Raw genomic sequence first — 24,264 nt, forward strand, 5'->3', positions numbered from 1 at the left:
TTTGAAATAAACTTCAAATTGTATAAAACCTGTCAGGATCTGAACTGATTAGTTATTTAATATTTGTACAGTGGTTTGATGATAAAAAGCACTAAGTATGTGTGCTAAATATTAGTAATAACAATATTTTTTAAAAGTAATTATTTGAATTGAATCCATAGTGCACACTATAAAGGGATAGGATTGTGACAGAGTGCAGAGACATATGATGGTCCCCAGTAAGCTGGGAGTTAACTATCTCTTGCCTCTCTTCTGCTTTCTCTTGTTTAATTGCTCCTGTGAAGGCATATAAGAATGTCTGCAATAGGGATTTTAAATTTAGATTGATTAACTAATTGAATAGTTGATGGAATTTCCATCAACTATTTGATTAGTCTATAAGGGTGCCTCTGCCTTTGAACTGTAGCAAGAGTCCTATCGGGCTCTTGCTACAGTTAAAAAATGGAAGCCCCACAGGAAGCACGGGGCTTCTGCTTTTGAACTGTAGCAAGAGCAGAAGCCCAGCAGGGAGTGCTGGGCCAGGAGGGACTCTCCCATTCCCTGCGGGGATCTTGTACATTTCAAAAGCAGAATCGCAGCTAGAGGCAGTGTGAGCGGAGACTGAGATATTGACCCAGCTACTGAGTTAGGTTTTTAGCCTCTGTTTTAGTTACAACAGGTTTTTAGATCTATTCTGATAAAGGTTTGACTCATCCTTGCTGACTATTTCTTCATCAGCTGAAAGTGATAGTGTACATTTTGAGAGCTACAGAAACATTATTAATAATGGTCTATCATAAAAACTATGCATATACTAGCATACTTAACCTGGTATTATCAATATTATTTTAGATTAGCATTTTTCAAACTTGGGTCATAGGGCCACCAGGATAAACCACTGGAAGGTCCGTGCTGCTTTGTTTTTGTGAACGTGTTCATAGTCATGGAGCTTCGCAGCTCCCCTTTGCTGGAAATGGTGAACCATAGCTGCAAGACCAATAAACCAATCAGCATGCGCCAGCTAACGGCTTATCCTGGAGTTGCTGCGACCCAAGTTTGAAAAATGCTTTAGATTATGTATACATCAATAAGCAAAGGTAGACAGAGTCAATGTACTATATCTGTTTACAAATAACTGTACTTTGCTGTGTAGGAGATTTAATAATGATAACTTTATCATTATGTTAAACAACAAAACCCTACCTGTCTCTCTCTCAATGCACTCTCAATTTACATAACAGCATCAATTGGTTTTTCAACTACTCACTAGCCAGAGAGAGAGTGGCAAGTTTTCATACATTTCTGTTTTTAAATCTTATATACTTTGTCAAGTTAAAATCCAAATACAGGGAGGAAAACTGGAGTGATATACTTACATGTGGGAAAGATTTCTAAGTGGTCTGAACATCCTTCTTTGGATATTTGTAATTTCAATGCCCTCCAGGCTGCTATAACCAATATACTCACAATCAAAAAAGGTAACATAAAATCAGTGGGAAAAAGAACAACAGGGCATAATTGTATAACTGTGATATGAAACTACAGAGGAAAGAGATTTGCAATGTATGATGTGCCTTTCATCAGAGAGGATCCAAAGCACTTCACTAGTTATAGTAATCACCAATGGAATTTACTCTGGCACAAAGCACGAAGAGTGAAGAAAATCACAGGATCATAGAAATGTAGGACTGTCTGGGCACATCTACGCAACAAGTCTAAACTCGAAATAAACTATTTCGACTTTAGCTACGCAATTATTATCATAGCTCAAATTGCGTAGTTTACTTTGACTTATGGCATGGTCTACATACTAGTTATTTCAAAATAGAGTATTCTTACCCTGACTTCCCTTACTCCTCATGAAATGAGGTTTATAGAAGTTGGAGTATTTTGAATTTATTTCAAAATAATGGGCTTGCTGTGTAAAAGCACACTACATTATTTCAGAATGTATGTAGACATAGTCACAGGGACCTGAGAAGTCATCAAGTCCAGCTCCCTACACTGAGACAGGATCATGATCGACCTAGACCATTCTTGACAGGTGTTTGTCTAAGCTAGACTTAAAAACATACAATGATAGGGATTCCACAGCCTCCTTGAAAGCCCATTCAATAATTTAACTTATTTGGTAGCTACATATTAGAAATGGTTCAGAAAACCTGACCTCTGAGGAAAGGTTATAAAATGGGGCATGTTTTGTCTTGAGTAAAGAAGCGTGAAGTGAGGGGAACCTGATAAATCTTCCAATATGGTAAGGGTTGTTATAAAACTCTACGGTCCCCTTCTCTCCTCCCTCTGCATTTAATGTTTGGATATTCTCATCCATAAACACAAATTCAACTATCATTTCTGCAGACAACTCACAGATTTACTACTTTACTCCAAACTTGTCTCCTGTCCAGACAAAATCTCATTGTTGATGTCTAACCATTAGTTCTGGCTCAAAAAGCTAAAACAGAGTTATTAATTTGCCCCTTTAATCCCACCTTTCTCAATCACCATGGACAATGCTACTGTCCTTCTTATCACTCGGCCTATAATCTGGGCATCACCTTTCACTTCCCCCTAGGTCCTTACATCCTACATTTTATTAATTCCTTTGGCATAATATCTTTAAATATAGTTTATTTCTCACTGGAGTATGAGTTCCCTGTGGAAACTCTTTCACCGCATATAAATGATTAAACAACAAAGGACTAGAATTTGGGTCTTCTACATTCAAGATGAGTGATTCTCTAGTTCAGGGATAAAGACAATCACATTTGCTTTGTGGCCCAAGGATTATTTAATCATTTATACACAGCAGAACAGCTTCAACAGGAGAAACTGAGCATAATCTGCTCCAAAATCCTCATTCCTCAGCAATTAAGCATTCATCTGAAAAATGTGTGACCTATATTCAGCTCTGTTCTCCACAACCAGCAGGGTTGGGGGAGTGAAGTGTATCTCCCATATATCAGGTAAATACCTTAATCAGTGAGCTAAATGTTAAAAGGGTGGGTCATATTCACAAACAAGTTTAGTTGACTAACTACAGGAGAGGGCTCATGGCAGGAAATCCCAGGCAGAGGGAAACACCTTCCTACTGCTTGAAGTTAGACATCGAAGGACTTGACCACATAATTATTTAGTGCACAACAAACTGGGGGTGTAAATCTACAGCATAAACATCTGCAGTGCATTAAGTAGCTCTGTGGACTCTGCTACCATTTCAAGTTCCATTTCACTGTGCACTAGGGAACTTTTAATATGTGCCAGAACTATTCATACAGTGTGACGCACTAGTATGCTATAGATTTATACCCAGCTTGAGGCACACCAACTATTCATCTAGAAAAGTCCATTATAACAGTGGAATTAATTTCATCCTCTCTGATTATTTTTATATAATATTGGACTCTTTTTGTGCTTCAAAATTTCTCCCCCTACTCCTCAAAAGAAGCTGGAGATCTCACGAAGAAATAGGAATATTGTCAGTAATATTTCTGGGGGGCGCACATCTTTCAAGGACACAGCAATTACAAGAGAGGAATAGAGGCTCAAAGTATTTCAGCTATAACACGTGTTCTGGAGACATAGTTTTTCTGAACAAAATTAAAAAGAAAATATCCATATCACATATATCGAAAGGTCTAAATACTCACAGGGATTTGAGGTTTAACAAGTAATCAAACTGGTCTGTTTGTATTTTCTGTATTGGGTTATATGAAAGGTTTCTGTAAATAAAAAGAGTGATATATAGTACTGAACAAAGTTCCTAAAGCTTGTTCTAATGATGAAGTCTACCCATGTTATCTCTTTGTTTTTAATTTCTATAGTAATGACTCATAATAATGGCAGTTATAATTGTAAATAGTAATATTCCTCTACCTGACAACAAGAACAGAGTGATGCTTCACAGACATGGTGTTAACAGAAGATGTTTTATGCAGTGTTTTTAATTAGGAACATATTTTAGTTGCTAAATTTTACATTCTTTATTTATTTAAAAAAGCCCCCAAAGAATTCATCATTACACAAATCCCAACCTTGTTACATTTTCCTTGCACAAAAAGCAAAATATGTTCTTTCAGCCTACATTACTTCCATTTCAGATTAAGGCAAACAAAGATAGGACTTGATCCCACAAACATGCTTTTTGATCTGATACTGGATATAGTGATTGGCCCAGCTGAAGTCAGGAGTCAGTGAAGTCAAAGGAACAGTCTCATGTTAAGAAATGAGTTTTACCATGAAAGCTCATGATATATATTCGTTAGTCGCTAAGGTGCCAAAGGACTGCTCATTATTTTTAAAATTACAGACTAATTCGGCTACCCTTCTGAGACTTTTTTTTCATGATAGATATCATAATGTCCAACAGCAGTGTTTGTAGATTTGAGTACTGAAATCTAACAAATATGAACCCTTCACCAGGAAGAATGAAGTGTGTTTTTTCCTTTCTTTTTGTGGTAACTTCTTTCTTGAACTGTGTTGCAGCTATACATGGGGTTCCCAAACTTTTTGACACTGGACCAGTAAATCCATTCATGAGCTTTTGGAGGACCAGTAACATTCATTTTCATATTTGCATATTCATTAAGCAAATGATGAATATTCAAATACGTTGTTTCTGGTCCTCCCAAAGCCCCTAATGCCAGCATTAGCAAAGCTTTTGATACAGTCACCCACAATATTCTTGCCAGCAAGTTAAAGGAATATGGATCTGATAAATGGACTGTAAGATGGATAGAAAGCTGGCTAGATCAGGGTTTCCCAAACTTTTTACTTTAGTTGGAACCTGGTTTTTTTTAGTACTGTTTTTTGCAGCCCCAAAATATAAACACATATAAAAAAGAATGAAAAATGAATACATTTTCAGTTTTCACCCTGCTGCATCCTCTACCCAGCCTGGGCCAGGCAGGGCTTGGGGGACCCGGCATCGCATGAGCACTCCAGGAGGTGGGAGCAGGAACAGACTGGGGGTAGGGTAGCTGTCTAGGAGGGAGGGTGCAAGGAAGGGCAGGGTTGCCAGGTGTCCGGTTTTGTACCGGACAATCTGGTATTTGAGGGTTTTGTCTGAGAAACAAATTGAGAAATTACCAGAAGTCTGGTATAAAATGTCCGGTATTTTCTAATTAGGTAAGTTTTATTATAATTAGGTGTATCAGCCCATAGCTGCAAACTGCCTGGATAGTAGATGTGCTCATGCTGCCTGAATGTTTCTACCTGCCAAGCAGTTCACAACTATTCGAGGGAGAGTAGGGTATGTAGGGAGGGGGAGGCAAAATGGAATCCCCAGGCAGACTCACTCTTCTGCCAGGGTCTGTAGGGTCTGTATGTGCCCAGGTCAGTCCCGCTCCCCCCCCCCTTCTCTTCCTGATCTCCCAGTCAAGCCCTGCTGCTCCTGTTCAGCCCTGCTTCCGGTGGCCAGTTCCCCTCGCCTTCCACCAATCTCCCCTGTCAGCCCTGCTCTCCCAACGACCCTCCCCCAATCAGCCCAGCTGCCTCCATCCAGCCCTGCTTCCTGCAGCTGGTTCTCCCATCCTCTTCCTCCTGTTCTCCCCTGGCCAGCATCCCCCCTCCTCCCCCGTCCAGCCCTGATTCCACTGCCTGCCCTCCCCTATTTCTGCACGACAGTCCCACTGCCTCCAACCCTGCTTCCGCCGCCTGCTCGCCCCCTCCCCCCACCATCTCCCTGGGACAGCCCCGTTGCCTCCAACCCTGCTTCCACTGGCCGCCCACCCACCTGCCCTGATCTTCGTGGGACAGCCCCGCTGCCTCCAACCCTTCTTCCTGGTGGTCAGTTCTCCCTTCCCCCCGTTGCCACCTCCTCCCAGCCCGCCCCACTCTGCTCCCCTACCGGCAGCCATGCTGAGGCCCAGCATTTTTTTCCCGTGGCCCGGTTCTGGGCCGTGGCCCATAGAAACGCTGAGCTATACTGTCAAGTACAGAGGCAGAGTTCTACATTTCAGGTTGCAGTGCATAGAACACTGAAGCACATTAGCATAAACTACAAAAACTAATAGTTGCCAGTAGAGAAAACGTGCCATTTTAACAGTTCATTCATACTGTGGGAGGGAGGGGCGGAGGAGAAGGGGAGTATATTCTTAAAGAATACACTCTTGCAACATGCCAAGCTGCATGAGATCTCATTCTAAATGATATATTAATTTTGTGTATGTTGGGTAATGGCATCTAATTATTACAAATACTAACCATCTATTGGGGAGGAATAATTTAAATAATTGCTCTTTTTGGCCAAATCATGATACCATGCATCATTTATGCAATTTATTCTGTATATAATTTTTTTCTAAAAATTACGTTTCTGACTCAGTTTGGCATTTTCAGATTACTCAGACATGAACAAGAATGTCTTGTCTCAGAGGGGCAGCCATGTTAGTCTGTAATTGAAAAAAACGTAAACAATGAATGGTCCTGCATTCATTGTTTAAGAATTTCTTGGTTATGCTTCTTGGTCTGGATGACTGAAACTGTAATTTGAATGAATAACGTGCAACCGCATACAATATAAGGAAGAGTTATTATAAAGCCTTACAGTTGTGAGAGCTCCTTCAAATCTTTAAATAGATACGGTGGAAGTGATTCTATCTTGTTGCTAGCCAAGTCTCTGTGGAAACAATCCCAGATAAAATATAGTTAGTTCTTAGTAGTAGTTTCTTTTCATTATGTCAGAAAGCATTCATAATGTAAAGAGATCCATTATTTTGACTCCCTTTGGCAACTACATTTATAGGTTAAATAGATGAATCAGAAACTTAGATAATAAACAAATGATGTTAAAACAAAAGGTGAGACTTAGAAACCTCAGACTCTACTTTGTCTGACTATGTGAGACCATTTAATAATTACAGGGCTTATTACTTTGCTTTTGCATTTATTTTAATGGTCATTTTCTCTTCTTTAGTGCAGCTGCTTCTCAGTAGTTCCCCACTTCCTTCCCAGTCAGTTCATTTATGATCTTGGATAAAAATCAAAGGATTTTTTCATTATGATAACTAAATAATCGAACTCCTGAGTTAGTAGGATAAGACCATTTCAATTATATTTACAGTGAATGATTAGTCAGTTTCTATTATGGTAGTTAATTGTTTTGGAACAAAACTCCTATGCACTATGCAATTGAAGTGGATTTTAAAAAAAAGTCCCATGGGTGCAGTATGTTATATCTAATTATTAATAACAGTATTTTAGCACTTAATATAGCTATTAGCAAAGATTAAGAACATAAGAACGGCCGTACTGGGTCAGACCAAAGGTCCATCTAGCCCAGTAGCCTGTCTGTCGACAGTGGCCAGCACCAGGTGCCCCAGAGGGGGTGGACCGAAGACAATGATCAAGCGATTTGTCTCCTGCCATCCTTCTCCAGCATCTGACAAACAGAGGCCAAGGACACCATTTCTATCCCCTGGATAATAGCCTTTTATGGACCTAACCTCCATGAAATTATCTAGCTTCTCTTTAAACTCTGTTATAGTCCTAGCCTTCACAGCCTCTTCTGGCAAGGAGTTCCACAGGTTGACTACACACTGTGTGAAGAAGAACTTTCTTTTATTAGTTTTAAACCTGCTACCCATTAATTTCATTTGGTGTCCTCTAGTTCTTCTATTATGGGAACTAATAAATAAGGGTATGTGTACACTACCACCCTAGTTCGAACTAGGGTGGTAATGTAGTCAACCGGAGTTGCAAATGAAGCCCGGGATTTGAATTTCCCGGGCTTCATTTGCATCTTGCCGGGCGCCGCCATTTTTAAATGTCCGCTAGTTTGGACTCCGTGCCGCGCGGCTACACGCGGCACGAACTAGATAGTTCGGACTAGGCTTCCTATTCTGAACTACCGTTACTCCTCGTGGACTAGGAGTAATGGTAGTTTGGAATAGGAAGCCTAGTCCGAACTACCTAGTTCATGCCGCGTGTAGCCGCGCGGCACGGAGTCCGAACTAGCGGATATTTAAAAATGGCGGCGCCCGGCAAGATGCAAATGAAGCCCGGGAAATTCAAATCCCGGGCTTCATTTGCAACTCTGGTTGACTACATTACCCCCCTAGTTCGAACTAGGGTGGTAGTGTAGACATACCCTAACTTTTCTTTATCCGCCCTCTCCACACCACTCATGATTTTATATACCTCTATCATATCCCCCCTCAGTCTCCTCTTTTCTAAACTGAAGAGTCCCAGTTGCTTTAATCTCTCCTCATATGGGACCTATTCCAAACCCCTAATCATTTTAGTTGCCCTTTTCTGAATGCTTTCCAAGGCCAAAATATCTTTTTTGAGGTGAGGAGACCACATCTGTACACAGTATTCAAGATGTGGGCATACCATAGTTTTATACAGGGGCAGTAAGATATTCTGTGTCTTATTTTCTATCCCTTTCTTAATAATTCCTAGCATCCTATTTGCCTTTTTGACCGCCGCTGCATACTGTGTGGAAGTTTTCAGAGAACTATCCATGATAACTCCAAGATCTCTTTCCTGATTTGTCATAGCCAAATTAGCGCCCATCATACTGAAAACTATAGTTGGGGTTATTTTTCCCGATGTGCATTACTTTACACTTATCCACATTAAATTTGATTTGCCATTTTGTTGCCCAATTGATCAGTTTGGTGAGATCTTTTTGGAGTCCCTCACGGTCTGCTTCTGTTTTGACTATCCTAAACAGTTTGGTATCATCCGCAAACTTTACCACCTCACTGCTTACCCCTTTCTCCAAATCATTTATGAATAAGTTGATTCGAACTAAGCTAATTCAAACTAACGCGTCTAGAACTAAAAACTAGTTCGAATTAGCGTTTTGCTAATTCAAACTAGCAAGTCCACATTGAGTGGACCCTGAACAGGGCTTAAGGATGGCCGGAAGCAGTGCCGGCAGGGCATCAGAGGAGGACTTAGAGCGTGGAGATGCTGTCTCAGGCTAGCCGAGGGCTGCGCTTAAAGGGTCCCGACCCCCACCCCGGACAGACAGTTCTAAGGGGTGCCCCGCTTGCAAAGCAGTACTGGTTTGGATTGCCCGGAGTACCCACACTGGGCACATCACACCACTCGGCCATCAGCCCGGCTGCACTTGCCGCAGGCTGCGATCTGGGGAGAGGGGGCAATCGGGGGGCTGCAGGAGAGCTTCCACCCCCAGAAGCCCGCAGAGCCAGCCCAGTCCTCCCCATCGGGGGCTCGTACCCCATTCCTCCCTCACCTCCTTCCACTTACCCTTCCCTAGCCCCCCTTCTTATTGATGTACAAAATAAAGATAACGTTTCTTCCAACATTGACTCTGTCTTTATTGAACAAAACTGGGGGAGAATGGGAAAAGGAGGTGGGAGAGGGGAAGAGAAAGCCTGGGAGAGGGGAGGGCAACTAACATGATCAGGGGTTGGGAACAGGTCCCAGATGAAGAGAGGCTACAGAGACTGGGACTGTTCAGCTTAGAAAAGAGGAGACGGAGGGGGGACAGGATAGAGGTCTCTAAAAGCAGGGGTTGGGTGGAGAGGGTGCATTCAGAAAAGTTCTGCCTGAGTTCCCCTAAAGAAGGACTAGAGGACACCAAAGGAAAGGAATGGGTAGCAGGCTTGAAACTAGTAATAGAAAGTTGTTCTTCTTGACAAAGCAAATAGTTAACCTGTGGAACTCCTTGCTGCAGGAGGCTGTGAAGGCTACAACTAGAACAGAGTTGAAAGGGAAGTGAAATCAAGTCATGGAGGTTGGGTCCATGGAGTAGTCTTAGCCAGGGGGTAGGAGTGGTGTCCCTGCCCAAAGTTTGTGGAAGGCTGGAGAGGGATGGCACGAGACAAATGGCTTGCTCACTGTCTTCGGTCCATCCCCTCCAGGGTCCCTAGGGTTGGTTGCTGTCGGCAGACAGGCTACTGGGCTAGATGGACCTTTGGTCTGACCCAGGACGGCCATTGTAAGCTCAGGGCTCAGGGCTCAGGGTCGGGGGTCTCAGTGGACCCCCTTGATTTTCATGCACACCTGCTCCTGGGTGGCCAGGCTGGCAGCTCTCCTGCCCTAGACAGCCACTTTCCTGTGCCTAGTGCGGAGATCATGGACGAGGTCCACGATGTCCGCACTAGCCCAGGAAGGTGCCCGCCTCTTGCGGTCCAGGGCAAGCTCCTGGGAGCCGCCAGCCTGGTCCCGGGAAGAGGGGGAGGGCTGGGGGACATCGGGTGGGTGGCTCTGTGCCGTGCCAGGTGCAGGGTCTGCTGGCTGGGTGCTGGCAGGCTTGCACCTGGCACGGGCACCGTAGCCAGCCCGGGGCCCCTTTAAGAGGTCCGGGGCCGGGAGGGGGGCATAGAGTTTCCCTGGTGTTGGCCAGAGTGGCCACCAGGGAAACCTGGGGAGGGCTAGCCTCCCACTAGTTCGAATTAAGGGGCTACACACCCCGTAATTCGAACTAGTAAGTTCGAACTAGGCTTAATCCTCCTAAAATGAGGTTTTCCTAGTTCGAACTAAGCGCTCCGCTAGTTCGATTCAAATTCGAACTAGCGGAGCGCTAGTGTAGCGGCTATGAATGTTAGTTCGAACTAACGTCCGTTAGTTCGAACTAACATTGTAGTGTAGACATACCCTATGTAACTAGTGCAGAATTGGTGCTATAGCCAGGCCCTTCCCCTCACTGACAAGAATCACGTAAATAGGAGGCAAACATACATGTTGAGACTTGTCTCAATACAAACTTCTTTGTAACGTTAACCCAAAATGGAACACATAGCACTGTTTCTCCAGAATTATGTATTTTATTGAAATGATAAATTCTCTCATATAGTGAATGACCATGAAGTTTGATGCTTTCTCTAGGGCTTGTTATATGAAAGCAGAATTACTGACAAATATATAAAATACACCTTCACTATTTAAATGATATAAATTATTCAATTGTTAGTTAAAAAAAATCAAACTTACAGTTCATCTAACTTCTGAAGAGAGGAAAAGCTGTTTTCATTTAAGGACCTGATTTTGTTTCTTCTCATCACTCTGAAAGTATAAAAACAAACTTATGCATCTTGAAATTTGTTTGTTTTCTGAGAAGACTGTGATACATAATCAAATAATTGCTTACATTCTATACCATGGGTTCCCAAACCGGGGGGGGGGGGGGGTGTGCCCCCCTGGGGGGGCGTGAAGAAATCCTTGAGGGGGCGCAAGGTGATCTAGCCACATACACCCCTGTCAATCCCACCCCTAGTTTTGCTGCTATTTTGGGAGGGGGGAAGGTTGAGGGTTTCTCAAAAATCAAAAAGGTGGCGTGATGCTGAAAAGTTTGGGAACCACTGTTCTATACAATTTTGCATATTCTGTCTTTAATTTGTATCTTGTTTTAAAAAGTTTCATCTTATTTAATTATTCACTGCGTTAAAAATATACCAAATTATTACAAGTTTATACATTTTAATATTCTGTAAACAGTTGTACAGTGAATATGTAGCACATATTAGCTATTTCCTTTTCTAGTAGTGTTTGTATCTACTAACATCCAAAGTTATTCAGAAATGTCAAATCTCTTAATTTTGTATGCCAAGTGACAATATGATGGTGTTAAATGCTGATTATTTGAAAATTTGTGACATTTGGTTTTATGACTGAAACATATGTAAAAAGCATGAAAGTCCAAATCCAAAGTGTGATTATTCCTGAGAAATTGATCCATCAAGTATTTGAGCTTGCACTTTGTTCACCAAAACCTTCCCAATACCCATGGAATAATCAGGGGAGAGCTGGGTAGGAAAGAGACAGCTGAGAGGGAGACGTATAGAAGAAATGAGAGCCTCAGCAGGGAGTGAAGGGGAACTAGATTATTGCAATGGCTCTGAGGAAGCTTTGGGGAAATCCTACCATGTCTCGGATGAGCAACCTGACTGAATGATATTGTCCACCAATTTGCTCAGTTCATATGGTAGATTTTTTTTAACATTTATTGCATAATTCTATATATATATTTCTAAATTTTGGAATTTCATGCTGTTCATCAAGTTCACTTAAATGATGTCAAGCGGCATTAATCAATGGTGAATTTTGCCATATATTCATGGAATAATTCTACTTTGTGCATAATTAATGTTTAGCATTTTAATAATCTCCATCAGTTTTAAGCACCAACAATATTTTGGAAATTTGATGTTGAGCATTGTGCATAATGTAACAGTTGTCCACCACCACTGTTCATTCTGGCCACACAGAATGTGCTATTACTTACAGTACAGTTAGAGTGTTGCAGGAGACGAAAGTGACATTTCTTAAATTATATATATGATTGCCTTCAAAGTCCCTAGGAGATAACACCAAAACATTTTATTACTGAAAAATGTTAATTGCAATCAGATGGTTACTTTGAAATAATTATTTATTAAAGATGAACCTCAGAAGAACTGTAGGACTGCACAAAGTGTAAATCTTGGGTGTTTCATTTTTCAGCACACCCTTAACTCCTTCAGGTGACAGCAGTGTCATCAATTGAGATGGATGAAAATCTGGATCCTGAATTCAGGTTTTGATAGATATAATAGACACTAAGGCAGGGGTGGGCAAAAGGGCTTCCACGGGCCAGATCCAGCCCACCAAGTGGGTTGATCCTGCCCACTGAGGCCCTGCCACTCCGCTGCCCCCGGGCCAGTTAGGGGGAGGACGGAGGAAACTTCACGCGCTCCTCCTGCCCCAGGCCAATTGGTGCCTGGAGGCAGGGAAGCACAAAGCTTCCTCCCACCCTGCCAGGAGCATGCAGCGCTTTGAAGCGCCATGCGCTCCTCGCAAGGCAGGAGGAGACTTCATGGCTCCCCTGTCCCCAAGCCCTGATTGGCCAGGGGGCAGGAGGAGCACGTGAAGTTTCCTCCACCCTCCCCCACAGTTCTGCGAGTAGTGCGTGGCACTTCCAAGTGTCGTAAGATTGCACAGGGCAGGGGCAGGGTGAAAGAAGCTTTGTGCAGCTCCCCCACCCCCAGGCCCTGATTGGCCTGGGGGCAGAGAAGCGTGTGAAGCCTCTTCCCATCCTGAGAGCAGCGTGTAGTACTTTGAAGTGCCACAGTGCTCCACACAGTGTGGGGTAGGGTGGGAGGAGGCTTCGCGCACTCCCCCGCCCCCAGGCCCTGATTGGCCTGGAGGTGGGGGAGCATATGAAGCCTCTTCCTGCCCCGCTAGGGGCATAGGTGCCTTGTGGGAAGAGGGGGCAAGGAGGCTACCCCAGACCAATCATGGTCTGTGGGTGGGGAAGCCAAGCAACATCATAGCCCTGCTCTTTCTGGTTTAGGCCCCGCCCCTTCCAGGTGGCTCATGGCCACTTCAAAAGTGTTTGCCCACCCCTGGAATAAGGGCTTGTCTGTACTTATGGAGATTGATCTTCTAGGGTTCAATTTAGAACAGGTCTAGTAAAGGCCTGCTAAATTGACCGCAGATGGTGCCCCCATTGACCCTTGTACTCCACATGGTTGAAAGGAGTTTCTCCCATTGATTTCCCACTGTCGGGATGCTGCAAAAATTCATCTTAAGGTACATTGACTCCAGCTATACTATTCATGAAGCTGGAATTGCATATTGATGACACATATCTTAAGTCACCTTTCTCCCTAAGCATAGACCTGGCCCAATTCTTTTTGTTTACTAAACCTGAGAACCAAATTATGCTTGGCTGCCCTAAGGATCATGGTCTTGACGGGGAAAGAACTCAAGGAGACCCTTGTATATAATGCTTCCAGCAGGATACAACCATAATTTAGCTGCCTACTCACCATGACTCCACAATTCTCCTAGAAGAATTCAACATGCCTCAGGAGTCTGGCTAGATGGGCTGGCATGAAATGGGGATGTTTGTTTTGCTACATCCCTTGTATTACTTTAGTAAAAAGTGTCATGGAACAACACCAATGTAAAGAAGACAAAAGTTGAATATATAAAATAAAGCCTTACAGCCAATGTAGTCTGGGCATGTGTTGGCAAAGAGGTTTATCAGGCAAACGGGCAAGAGAATTATTCAACAGTGCTCTGGAAAAAGAAAAATTGTATTGATATAAATTGATGTTAAAGAAAAGCCATGTCCCCTTTTATAGTTTTACTGCTTCTCAGTACAAGGAAGGCTGAATTTATTCATTATTTTCATATTGTTAAGAGATAAAAAATTATTAAATTTTTTCAGTGTATTTCCTTAGGAATACTAGTATGATCCTATCATCTCTTGAATTACTAAATGATTGACTTGGAAAGGGGAAATTATTTGCAGAGGTTGGGGCAGATTCACTGGTATACTCTGGTTGTCTTGCATTACTAGAGCAGCACAAAGCAACTGAAGTGCATATGTGAATCAGATCCCATTTATCTTTTTAATATTAAATCTACAGCCTGACAGTTTTCCCACTGAATCAATAGGAGTGAGGCTTGGTCCTTGTTTATATTCAGCAACACTTTAAAAATGGTGGCGCCCGGGAACATGCAAATGAAGCCCAGGATATTTAAATCCCAGGCTTCATTTGCAACTCCGGTTGCCCTCATTTGCTTACCTAGCCTGAACTAGTGTAGACATACCCTTAGGGTATGACTAGACAACACCCTTCTGTCAGAATAAGCTACGCAATTTGCACTACACAAATTGTGTAGCTTATTCCAAGTCTGTCAGAAGACCTTATTTTGAAATTTGGCGCTGGCTACACAGCACCAAATTTCAAAATAAGGCACTATTCCAACAAAACCCTTAGACCTCAAGGAATGAGGGTTGCAGGGATGCCAGAATAGTGTGCCCCCTATTTCAGAAAATAGCGGATGCTTTTAAAGATGCAGCGTTGCTATTTCAGGATACTTCCAGTATCCTAAAATAACAACACAGTCTAGACATACCCATAAGGTCAACTATTAATAATGGGCACTGACCATTCTGGTCACCGCTGAGAACTCAGATAGACCAGAGGTGCCCCTTCCCCTTTTTAAAGCCTTGCAAATTTTTAAAATTCCTCTTCCTGATGACCTGGCTTCTTGAGTGTACTTATCAGCCCTCTATTGTGTAGTATTACTACCCAGAAGACCTTGCAATCTGTGTTTACAATGCTCATGACAAAAGTGCTGAGTATGTGCAGGTCCAATGCTTCTATAGGAAGGATGAACATGGTGGTGGGAATTTGAAAAAAGGTATGAAAATTATGGGATGAAGATGAAATCATGTGCTGGAGAAACTGCATTGTGCAAAGTTGACCCCGTGCTCCTACTCATCGCTGTGCGACTTTGTTTCAGCTCCATCAGGTGTTGCAGAAACTTCCCAAAAGTCCCTGCACTTAATGATGGCAATTTGCACAGTGGGATACCTATTCATGGTGCAGTGCACTCTGCATTGATACAAGCACTCCTGGTAAGGACACTCATTGCTGACACAAAGAGCCAAGAGTACACGGGCACAAACAATTCAATAGCTTAGGGGGCTGTAGCCTGACAAATAATGTATTACAGACAAGGCCAAAGGTAGAGAATGATGTGCAGCTGATTAGTTTCTTATGTGCCTTTTGAAAAGCAAGGACGTAGAGCTCAATTCTCATCCTTTTGAGTTCAGTCAACAATAGAGGACCCAGGTACTTTAGTATATGAAAAAGCCAGGTTTTGGGGCGAGGAGAGGGAATTCAGTTCCTCAAAATAAGCTCCACTACCTGAAAGACTTGACAATATAACCTGACAAACAAAATTTTATAAATACACATTAGTTTTCATCTATTCTCTTTAAAAAAACAAAACAAAATACACTGCATTTAATTCATATTTCAATACCTACAGGAGAATAAGTGAGTTGAGTCCATGAAATGTTAGTGGAGAGATCTGACTGATCTTGTTATTTTCAATTATCCTGTGAATCAGAATAAAGCCTACATCAGACTGATATATCACTGGGGTCTGAAACTGAATAGACATTCGCAAAAATAATGTACCTTGATGTAGCATTATTCAAATACCTATTCGAATTACATAGGAAAACTGAATTAGAGTATTGAAGCTTCATCAGATGACATGTAGTTCACATGATTTGAAAGAGGTTTTTTAACTTGATAAGAAAATTGCTCTTGTTTTTAACTTTTAAACCAATGTCACCAGCACTTTGACACCACACAAAGAATTTCTTCAAAGTAGCAGTATATAAAAACATCCCTAACAAATTCTGCAATTGAATATGCACAGTAAAATGTTGTCAGTCATTCTTCATCAGACAGATAGGCTATTAATGCCCTCAAATCTCAATGCTTTTTTTCTTCAAATCCCACTGCCAAAAAAAGCAGTAATACCATCAAGATTTCATATTATGAATACTATCCCCACTATGGGATTTCAAGTACCCTATACAGAGAAAGGGCTTTTCAAGAAATTCCATTCTAAAAAGATCCATATCTGTCATTTTGGAACATCTCCTTTATTTTATGTATTATTCTGTGGTAAGCAGTTACTTATAACTTCAGTATGTACTACTTAAAAATAAGTGACAGCGCTTTTTACCCATTGCCCATATCTACACTAGGAGATTAGTCCAAATTTACTAAGTTCAACTTCTGAGCACCTGATATTACAAATTCAAAGTTCTGTGTTCTCACTATGGGGAAGGATCAAATGTAGTCCGAGGAAGGCTCCATTAATGTGTATGTGCTACCTCGGAGTCAAGTCCCAGGAAGTACAGTACTCTGAGGCAGGGCCGCATTATGACTTTTGTGGGCCCTAGGCACTTTTGCCTCTGTGGTCTCCTTCTTCCATAAAAAAAAATATTAAAAATTATTTTTGATATAACTTTAAATACTTCAACATTTTTTGTTTCTGTTTTAGGCAAAATTTAATAGATTTTCATGGGCCCTAAAAGTTTGATTTTTTTCTGGTGTGAGAAAGAAATTAAAACATTTTCTTCGACCCTAAAAGTTCATTTTTTTTCTTCTGATTTTAAAAGAAATTAAAACATTTTCGTGGGCCCCTAAAAGTATCGTGGGCCATAGGCACTGTGCCTACTGTGCCTAAGGGTATGTCTACACTAGCCCCCTAGTTCAAACTAGGGAGGCTAATGTAGGCATTCGAAGTTGCAAATGAAGCCCGGGATTTAAATTAGGAGTAAAGGTAGTTTGAATTAGAGATCCTAATGCGAACTACCTACTCCATGCCGTATGTAGCCGTGGGCACTGAGTTCGGACTAAAGGGGATTTAAAAATGGCGGCGCCCGGGAAGATGCAAATGAAGGCCGGGATATTTAAATCCCGGGCTTCATTTGCAACTTCGAATGCCTACATTAGCCTCCCTAGTTCGAACTAGGGGGCTAGTGTAGACATACCCTAATGGATAAGTCGGCCCTGCTCTGGGGGCTGTGGGAAGCCTCCCAGAGGCCATTAAGTTCAAATTAGTGGCACCGGAACATCCACATTAATGTTATTTTGGACTCAAGTTTGGGAATAGCATTATTCCTCATGAAAAGCAGGACTACAGAGTTCAAATTCTGTGACCTCCTTTTCTGGAATAACAGGCTTGACAGTGTGGACGCATTACTTACAAATTCAACCGGGAGGGAAGGGAACTAATTTTGGACTAAGGTCCTAGGGTAGACCAGGCCCTTGGGAGTAAAAGGAGACCCTTAATTATCACACTGTATACAAAGAACTGTTACATGGATAAAAAATATTTTTGTGTGCTGCCGTAACTATTTCTTGAGACAATTTATACAAAAATAAGAACAGTACATACAGCCACTCAAGCTTGTGCAGATCTTCAAATACACCAGGCTTTAAAAAGGTTATCTTGTTGTAACTCAGATACCTGAAACAACATCAATAAAGATAAAAAGTAGACTTGCCAATCAGTGAAGAATTGTAAGATTTTCCTTTATTATTCCTAAGAGTACTGTTAAATTGCATCCTCAAGAAATTCTATTGTTTACAATAAAACATTTAACTTTGTGTGACTATGATCACACACTGACCCTTGATCTCTTTCAGGAAGCTAGTGTTTGTCCCGTAGCAGCCTGACTTTCTGATTAAAGATATGGCTGCATGAACAACAGTGAAGCTACTCCACCTGGAGCTTTTTGCCAAGGATAATCTAGAATTCCTTGATTTTTTTTTCTGTTAGAAAACCAGTCACCAACTCGCCAATTGCGATCAACTGGTCAATTGCGGGGGCACGACCAGTCAATCATGAGGTGTTCCAGACCCTCCCTCCATTCTCTCTCCCTGGCCAGACCCCCATCCAGCACCCTGCCCAGACACCATCGAGCACCCTGCCCCTGCCTTGTGGCCAGACAACCACCAATACCCTTTTCTTGCTCCTTTCCTCCTGGCCAGACACCTACTCCTAGCTTGCTTCTGTAACCTATTTTTCACCTAGATTCTGCACCTTTCCCACTCACTGGCAGCCCTGTCCCACACACTGGATCCCTCATTTTTGGCCCCACCTCAGAGTGTAGAGGGGCCCACAAATTCCACTAACCCAGGAACTTAAAAGAGTTAATCTGGCCTGAGGCCTTGAACCTCAGTCCTACCTACACTCCTCCCCCATGGGGCTGGAGTGTCAGGGGAGTGAGATGTCTCAGTTGGGGTCACATCAGTGAGACTTGGGGGCTTTGGAGGGTTTGTTTTTTTGCATCTCACTTGTGTAGTCCCTGACTGATTTTTCTGTGGGTCAGTGACCCCTGACTCAAAACAGGTTCCCTGCCCTATAAAGACAATGCTGAAACATTTTGTGTTTGACATAATATTTTATTTAAAAATAAAGCCTGGCCAACCAGCCCCCAATTGGGGCCAAGCCTCCATCTGGACACAGCATCATAAGACTCCTGCACTCCCCATAGACCCCAACCCTGAGCCCATCATACACCTGAACCCCCTGTCCTGAGCCCCTCATCCCCAAACTCCTGCACCCCCACATCCTCAGTCTTCTGCCACAACACTCCTGTATCATCCATACACTGCAAATCTATGTCCTGAACCCATCATGCTCCCAACTTCCCTGCCCTGAGCCCCTCACGCACCCCAACCCAAACTCCTGCACCCTCACATCCACAAGCTTGTGGCTTGCTCAGCACCTCAACCCTCCACCAGATCCCAACACTCTCCAGCCTGCAGCCCCCTCTCTGAGCCAGAATCTCCTTCTACAACTCCTTCTGCACCCAAATTTCCTCCCAGAACTTGCACCTCTCACCCCTTCCACACCAAAATCCTTCATTCCCACCCCAAAGCCTGCACCTCCTGTCTCAACCCAGTGAGAGTGAGTAAGGGCTGGGGATAGCAAATGATGGACAGGAGGAGAATGGAGAGGGCGGAGCCTCAAGGAAGGGGTGGAGTCTTGGGGAAGGTATGGGGTAGATCTTGGCTTGCCCTGACATTTAAAAAGTGATCTTAGGTGTAAAAAGGTTGGAGACCACTGCTCTAATACCTTTCCTGCATCAGAAACATTTGAGGCCTGGTTCAGCTTCCATAGAAATCAATGGCAAAGTATCAATGGTCTAAAATGGGAACAGGTATAGGGATCAGTAGGCATAATTTTGGATAATGAAAAAGACTGAAAAATAAAGAGCATCACTACAAATTGTCCATAGTAATAGTAATAATAATAATAATGAACTATCATCCAAAACTGGGGTGAAAAATACAAGTAAGATAATGACAGATTTCGAATTATAAGTAATTTCACTAAACAGATTTTTTTTTCTGAAACCTCACTCACTGGCCAAAAGTATTTTAAATTGGAAAAGAGTCATCTTTTGTAAAATCTGCTGCAGAATAAGAAACAAGAGTCCTGTCTTTATGTAATTACTTCTCTATAGAAAAATAAGCATTTTCAATTATCTCAAATTAAACATGGCAGCTCTACTGTTTTCATTCCTAGCTCTTAATTCCTTGGATAACTGGCATTTAAAATCACTGAGGTTTCTTCTTTTTCTTTCTGGAACAGCACATTTTGGTGTTAGAGACAGATTACAAAAGCTGAGAGAAGTATTTTGTATTTCCTACCAAATAACCTTGCTATCACTAGTTCAAATCCTCTGAACTTTTTAGTGAGGATAAGAGCTCAATGAAAAAATGGAGTTCAGGATTTGGCATGGTTCAGAATTATCTAAAGTTCAATACAAATGAAAGAGAAATCTATAGGTCTTTTCAAAAGTAGCCCCATTCCACATTGTTCCAATACTGCAATGGTGATATAGTACTTACAGTTTTGTTAGGTTGTATAATCCTCTAAAAGCGTGTTCCGATACAGCCCTAATTTTATTATTCTGAAGATACCTGGGAAGACATAATAATGGCAACAGTTAATTTGGTAAAAATGGAAATGGAAAAAGATCCCCAAACTTGTCAACTACATTCCAAACTTAGGTACATATATTATTTAAAGGATGTTGTCAAGGTGGCTGAGTCTTAAAATTATACTTGCACGACAGCTATTTCACATGGATATTTTAGCTTAAATATTTCAGAAATTATATTTAAATTAAAAAAAATCCTTTGCTGAAGTGATAATTCAAAATCAGCCAAAACAAACATCTGACATGCTTTGCATTCATTGTAAATGAAGCAGTACATACATGCAGCTTCCTGATTTTATCCCTAATCATGTAATCTGATCTGTGTAAGGAAACATTTATACCTGTGCAGAGCCCTACTATAGTCAAAAGGCATCTATGTGTGCAGGACCTGTCCCTGCATACAAGATTATAAAACCGGGATAATAGAATGCATGCCATGGTCTGTTTATTACTGATGTATGTAGACAGTTGTGGGATTGATGTCATTCTTGTTAATGCCTGCAGAAAAGGTTAATTAAATATTTTGCTGGAATTTATAATGTGGGACAATTTTCAAAGGGCTGCCTTGTAAGGTAATTTAAACACAAAATATGTTTCTACTGGCTGATTGTTGCTCACTGAAGGAATTATGCATACTTTCCCCCTTTTTTGCTCCATCTCCTTTGCAATTATTGAACTGAATTTCAGAATATTACATATGGTATAATTACTTGTGATAAGATGTTAAGACTGGCATTTTTTTAATTTGCTTCCCTCTCTATACATTGTTTTCTTTCCTAGTTGTGAAAAATATCTTTTCAATAAAATCAAGTACTGAACAGGATTCAGACTTGCTTTTGTTGAAATCAATAGGAGATTTGACATTGGATTTGACATGACTGAGCTCAAAAAGATCTTATCACATTGTGAGAGATCCCTTAGCAAACTCACACTTGTGAATCAGAAGTAAATGAAAGGAATTAAATTCTGTAAGCAAAAGTGTAATATATATATTTCCTTTAATGAAACAAGACACTTGGTTTATGGAATTATTTTAGTTAGAGATCATAACTGTACTTAAGTTTGGGAACACAAGATGGTGCTGTATAACTCATAATTCAAGTTAGTATCTAAGAAAGTTTTAAGAAAAACATTGTCTATGTCTTGAGCTGACAACAATGAAGGTGATCCTATGTGTTCACACTTTATTTCTCAAATGTCTCTTATTTTTCATGATTCACCTATATAAAAGGACTGGGGATTTTAAAAAAATGTATACAGAACATGTATAGTACTATACAAGAAATAATTCAGTCAAAAGATTTTGCCATAGTATAAGCCATTTTTTGGTAGTCGGCACCAGGAAGAACTCATCACCAAAAGGCTCAGAAATGTGATTATTTTGAAAAAAAAAAACCTGTTCTTAAAGACATGAACAAGTATTTCCATGGAAAAGAATGCTTTTTTTGTAATATTGAGTGAAACTGTTTCAGTTTCCTTTAATTTCTTCTGACATATTGCTGTTTGTTACAAATTTAATTTACTTAAGACATGACAGAAATTAAGATCCACATTGTTATTACTTTTAATGTACAAAATTCCAGATGATAAAAATGTAATGTCCAGAAAGTTTAAGCTGCAAAAAAGAGACGAAAGCCACATCAAGCTTAGGGATGTTAAGGACTAGTCAACTATCTGAGAAGCAAATGCTTATCTGATAGTCAGTTGACTAGTCGATTCCCCCCCCCCCCCAAGCCCCTTGCTGCATCTATCAGATAGAGGCAGCAAAGTGGGGGAAGAGGAGGTATTTCAAAGCGGCAGTGCCACACAATTGAGTCTGGGATCAGCCGTGAGGCGCTGCGGCTTTCAAACGCTGAGGGGAAGTATCCCCTCTTCCCCCCTTTGCTGCCTCTATCTAACAGAGGCAGAAAGAGGGGATTGGGGGGGGGGGGGAAATTGACTAGCTGATTGACTATCCGATAAGCATTTACTTCTCAGATAGTCGACTAGACCTTAACATCCCTAAGCCTGATGTGGCTTTCGTCTCTTTTTTGCAGCTTAAACTTTCTGGACATTACAGCTGATCTGCATAATCAGAAATTTCATCTACGAGTAAGAAACAGGAAATCTTTTAGTATAATCAGAGTGTTATCAATAACCCATGAAAATTCCTTAACCCAGTTTGCTGTTATTTAAGGTTTTAGGTTAAAAAAATTCCTTACAGATTTTTAAGGTCCTGGTACTTCTTGAAACTATCAGCTGTGAGTTTTCTTATCTGATTCCATTGAAGGGACCTGTAATAAAAATAAAATTGCTCTGTACATATACTAAGAAGGCCAAATTAATCACTAACACAACTCTGCCAACTTTATATTTTCTCTAATGAATTTGTACTGAGTTTTAGTTAACAGACATGGCTATAACAAGTTAAATATTTCCAGTAAGATGATCCTATATTCCAATATGTATATATGTTTATTTTGAAAATTAAATGGAAATGGGATTTTTTTGTTGTATACCCTTCTCGCCTGCCTCTGCATCATATTAGGTTATTGTAATCCATTTACATAAAAGGATTTATAGTTGGGAGGGAAATAGGGAAGGGATGATTTAGAAAGGTTAAGAGGTGTTGAGGCTCACTTTTCGTACATTTCTGGGCTACCTTTTGGTTTGAATTTCAAAAGCACTGTATCCCCCCCTTGTATGTATAAACTCACATTGGTTACACACTATGCAGCAATTGTAAAATGCAATTAAAGGGCCACAACTAATCTTACTGAAAAAGCCTAGGGCTGTGTCTAGACTGGCAAGTTTTTCCGCAAAAGCAGCTGCTTTTGTGGAAAAACTTGCCAGCTGTCTACACTGGCCGCTTGAATTTCCGCAAGAACACTGACTTTCTACTGTCTGAAATCAGTGCTTCTTGCGGAAATACTATGCTGCTCCCGCTTGGGCAAAAGGCCTCTTGCGCAAAGCTTTTGCACAAAAGGGCCAGTGTAGACAGCTCTGATTTGTTTTGCGCAAAAAAGGCCCGATCGCGAAAATGGCGACCGGGGCTTTTTTGCGCAAAAGCGTGTCTAGATTGGCATGGATGCTTTTCTGCAAAAAGTGCTTTTGCGGAAAAGCCTCTGTGCCAATCTAGACACTCTTTTCCACAAATGCTTTTAACGGAAAACTTTTCTGCTAAAAGCATTTGCGGAAAATCATGCCACTCTAGATGTAGCCCAGGGGTATGTCTATACTTGAGTGGGAAGATATTATTTCAAATTTGAGGAGACATAGCTGCACTAGCACTGACAGAGCTAGTATGCTAAAATAAGCATAGCTGCAGCAGCACAAGTGGTGGGAGGGATTAGCTGCCTGACTACAAACGAGTATGTACTCAGGTGATTATCCCTTCCTGCCACTTGCACCGCTGTGGCTACATGTGTGTTTTTAGCATGCTAGCTCCATCATAGCTAGTGATGTGTCTCCTCTAGCTGGAAATCATACTCTCTAACTCCAGTGTACACATACCCTAACAATATAAGTCCTGTAGACCCAGATCAGCTTTGAGAAATATTCAGTGTTCTCTTTACCTTACTCCACTTTCACGAACATCCCCACTTAGGGTGTCACATAACAACTACTGTCCTTCTGGCTAAAGATGACTGGAAGGAACTCACTTTGGGCCTTATTCATTGGCATGCGCATGGGGTGTGCTGGGTGTGCCTAGGCACACCCTAATGTCTCGGGCCGCCTCGCCTGAGCCATTTTTGCACCCTGGGCCCCACCCAGCCCGGCAGTACCGTGCGGCCCAGCAGCACGGCTCAGCACCCCTGAGGCGCCCGGGAACGCCCCCACCCAGCACTGCAGCCCGGCGCGGTGCCCTTGAGGATGAGACTACTGTCAAATAACCAATAGCTCAGGGTAGACACTCTTAGCCCTACCTGGGGACTCAATTTGCTTCTGAATCCTCTCTGCCTGCCCCTGTGTGAAGGGTGAGCAGAGATTACTAAGAACAGACCTCAATTGATAAAGATTTCAGATCTCTGTTACTCCTATAGGCACAAGTGACATTCGCATTTACCTCTGAGAGC

General features: G+C 41.7%; 1 protein-coding gene across 1 annotated transcript in view; it reads right to left on the bottom strand.

The window, feature by feature from the left end:
* Positions 1-24,264, bottom strand: part of RXFP1 (relaxin family peptide receptor 1) — a 103,207-nt gene that overhangs the window by 9,325 nt on the left and 69,618 nt on the right. The window contains exons 5-14 of the mRNA XM_006121866.4: positions 22,411-22,482; positions 20,118-20,189; positions 17,653-17,724; positions 15,719-15,790; positions 13,879-13,953; positions 12,176-12,247; positions 10,885-10,956; positions 6,524-6,595; positions 3,627-3,698; positions 1,356-1,427 (exon numbers count right to left, since the gene is read on the bottom strand). Of these exons, the coding sequence (XP_006121928.3) occupies positions 1,356-1,427; positions 3,627-3,698; positions 6,524-6,595; positions 10,885-10,956; positions 12,176-12,247; positions 13,879-13,953; positions 15,719-15,790; positions 17,653-17,724; positions 20,118-20,189; positions 22,411-22,482 (723 nt within the window). The remainder of the gene's footprint in view (positions 1-1,355; positions 1,428-3,626; positions 3,699-6,523; positions 6,596-10,884; positions 10,957-12,175; positions 12,248-13,878; positions 13,954-15,718; positions 15,791-17,652; positions 17,725-20,117; positions 20,190-22,410; positions 22,483-24,264) is intronic.

Source organism: Pelodiscus sinensis, chromosome 4 (assembly GCF_052426305.1).
Source record: "Pelodiscus sinensis isolate ZL-2025 chromosome 4, ASM5242630v1, whole genome shotgun sequence".
NCBI classification, from domain to species: Eukaryota; Metazoa; Chordata; order Testudines; family Trionychidae; genus Pelodiscus; species Pelodiscus sinensis.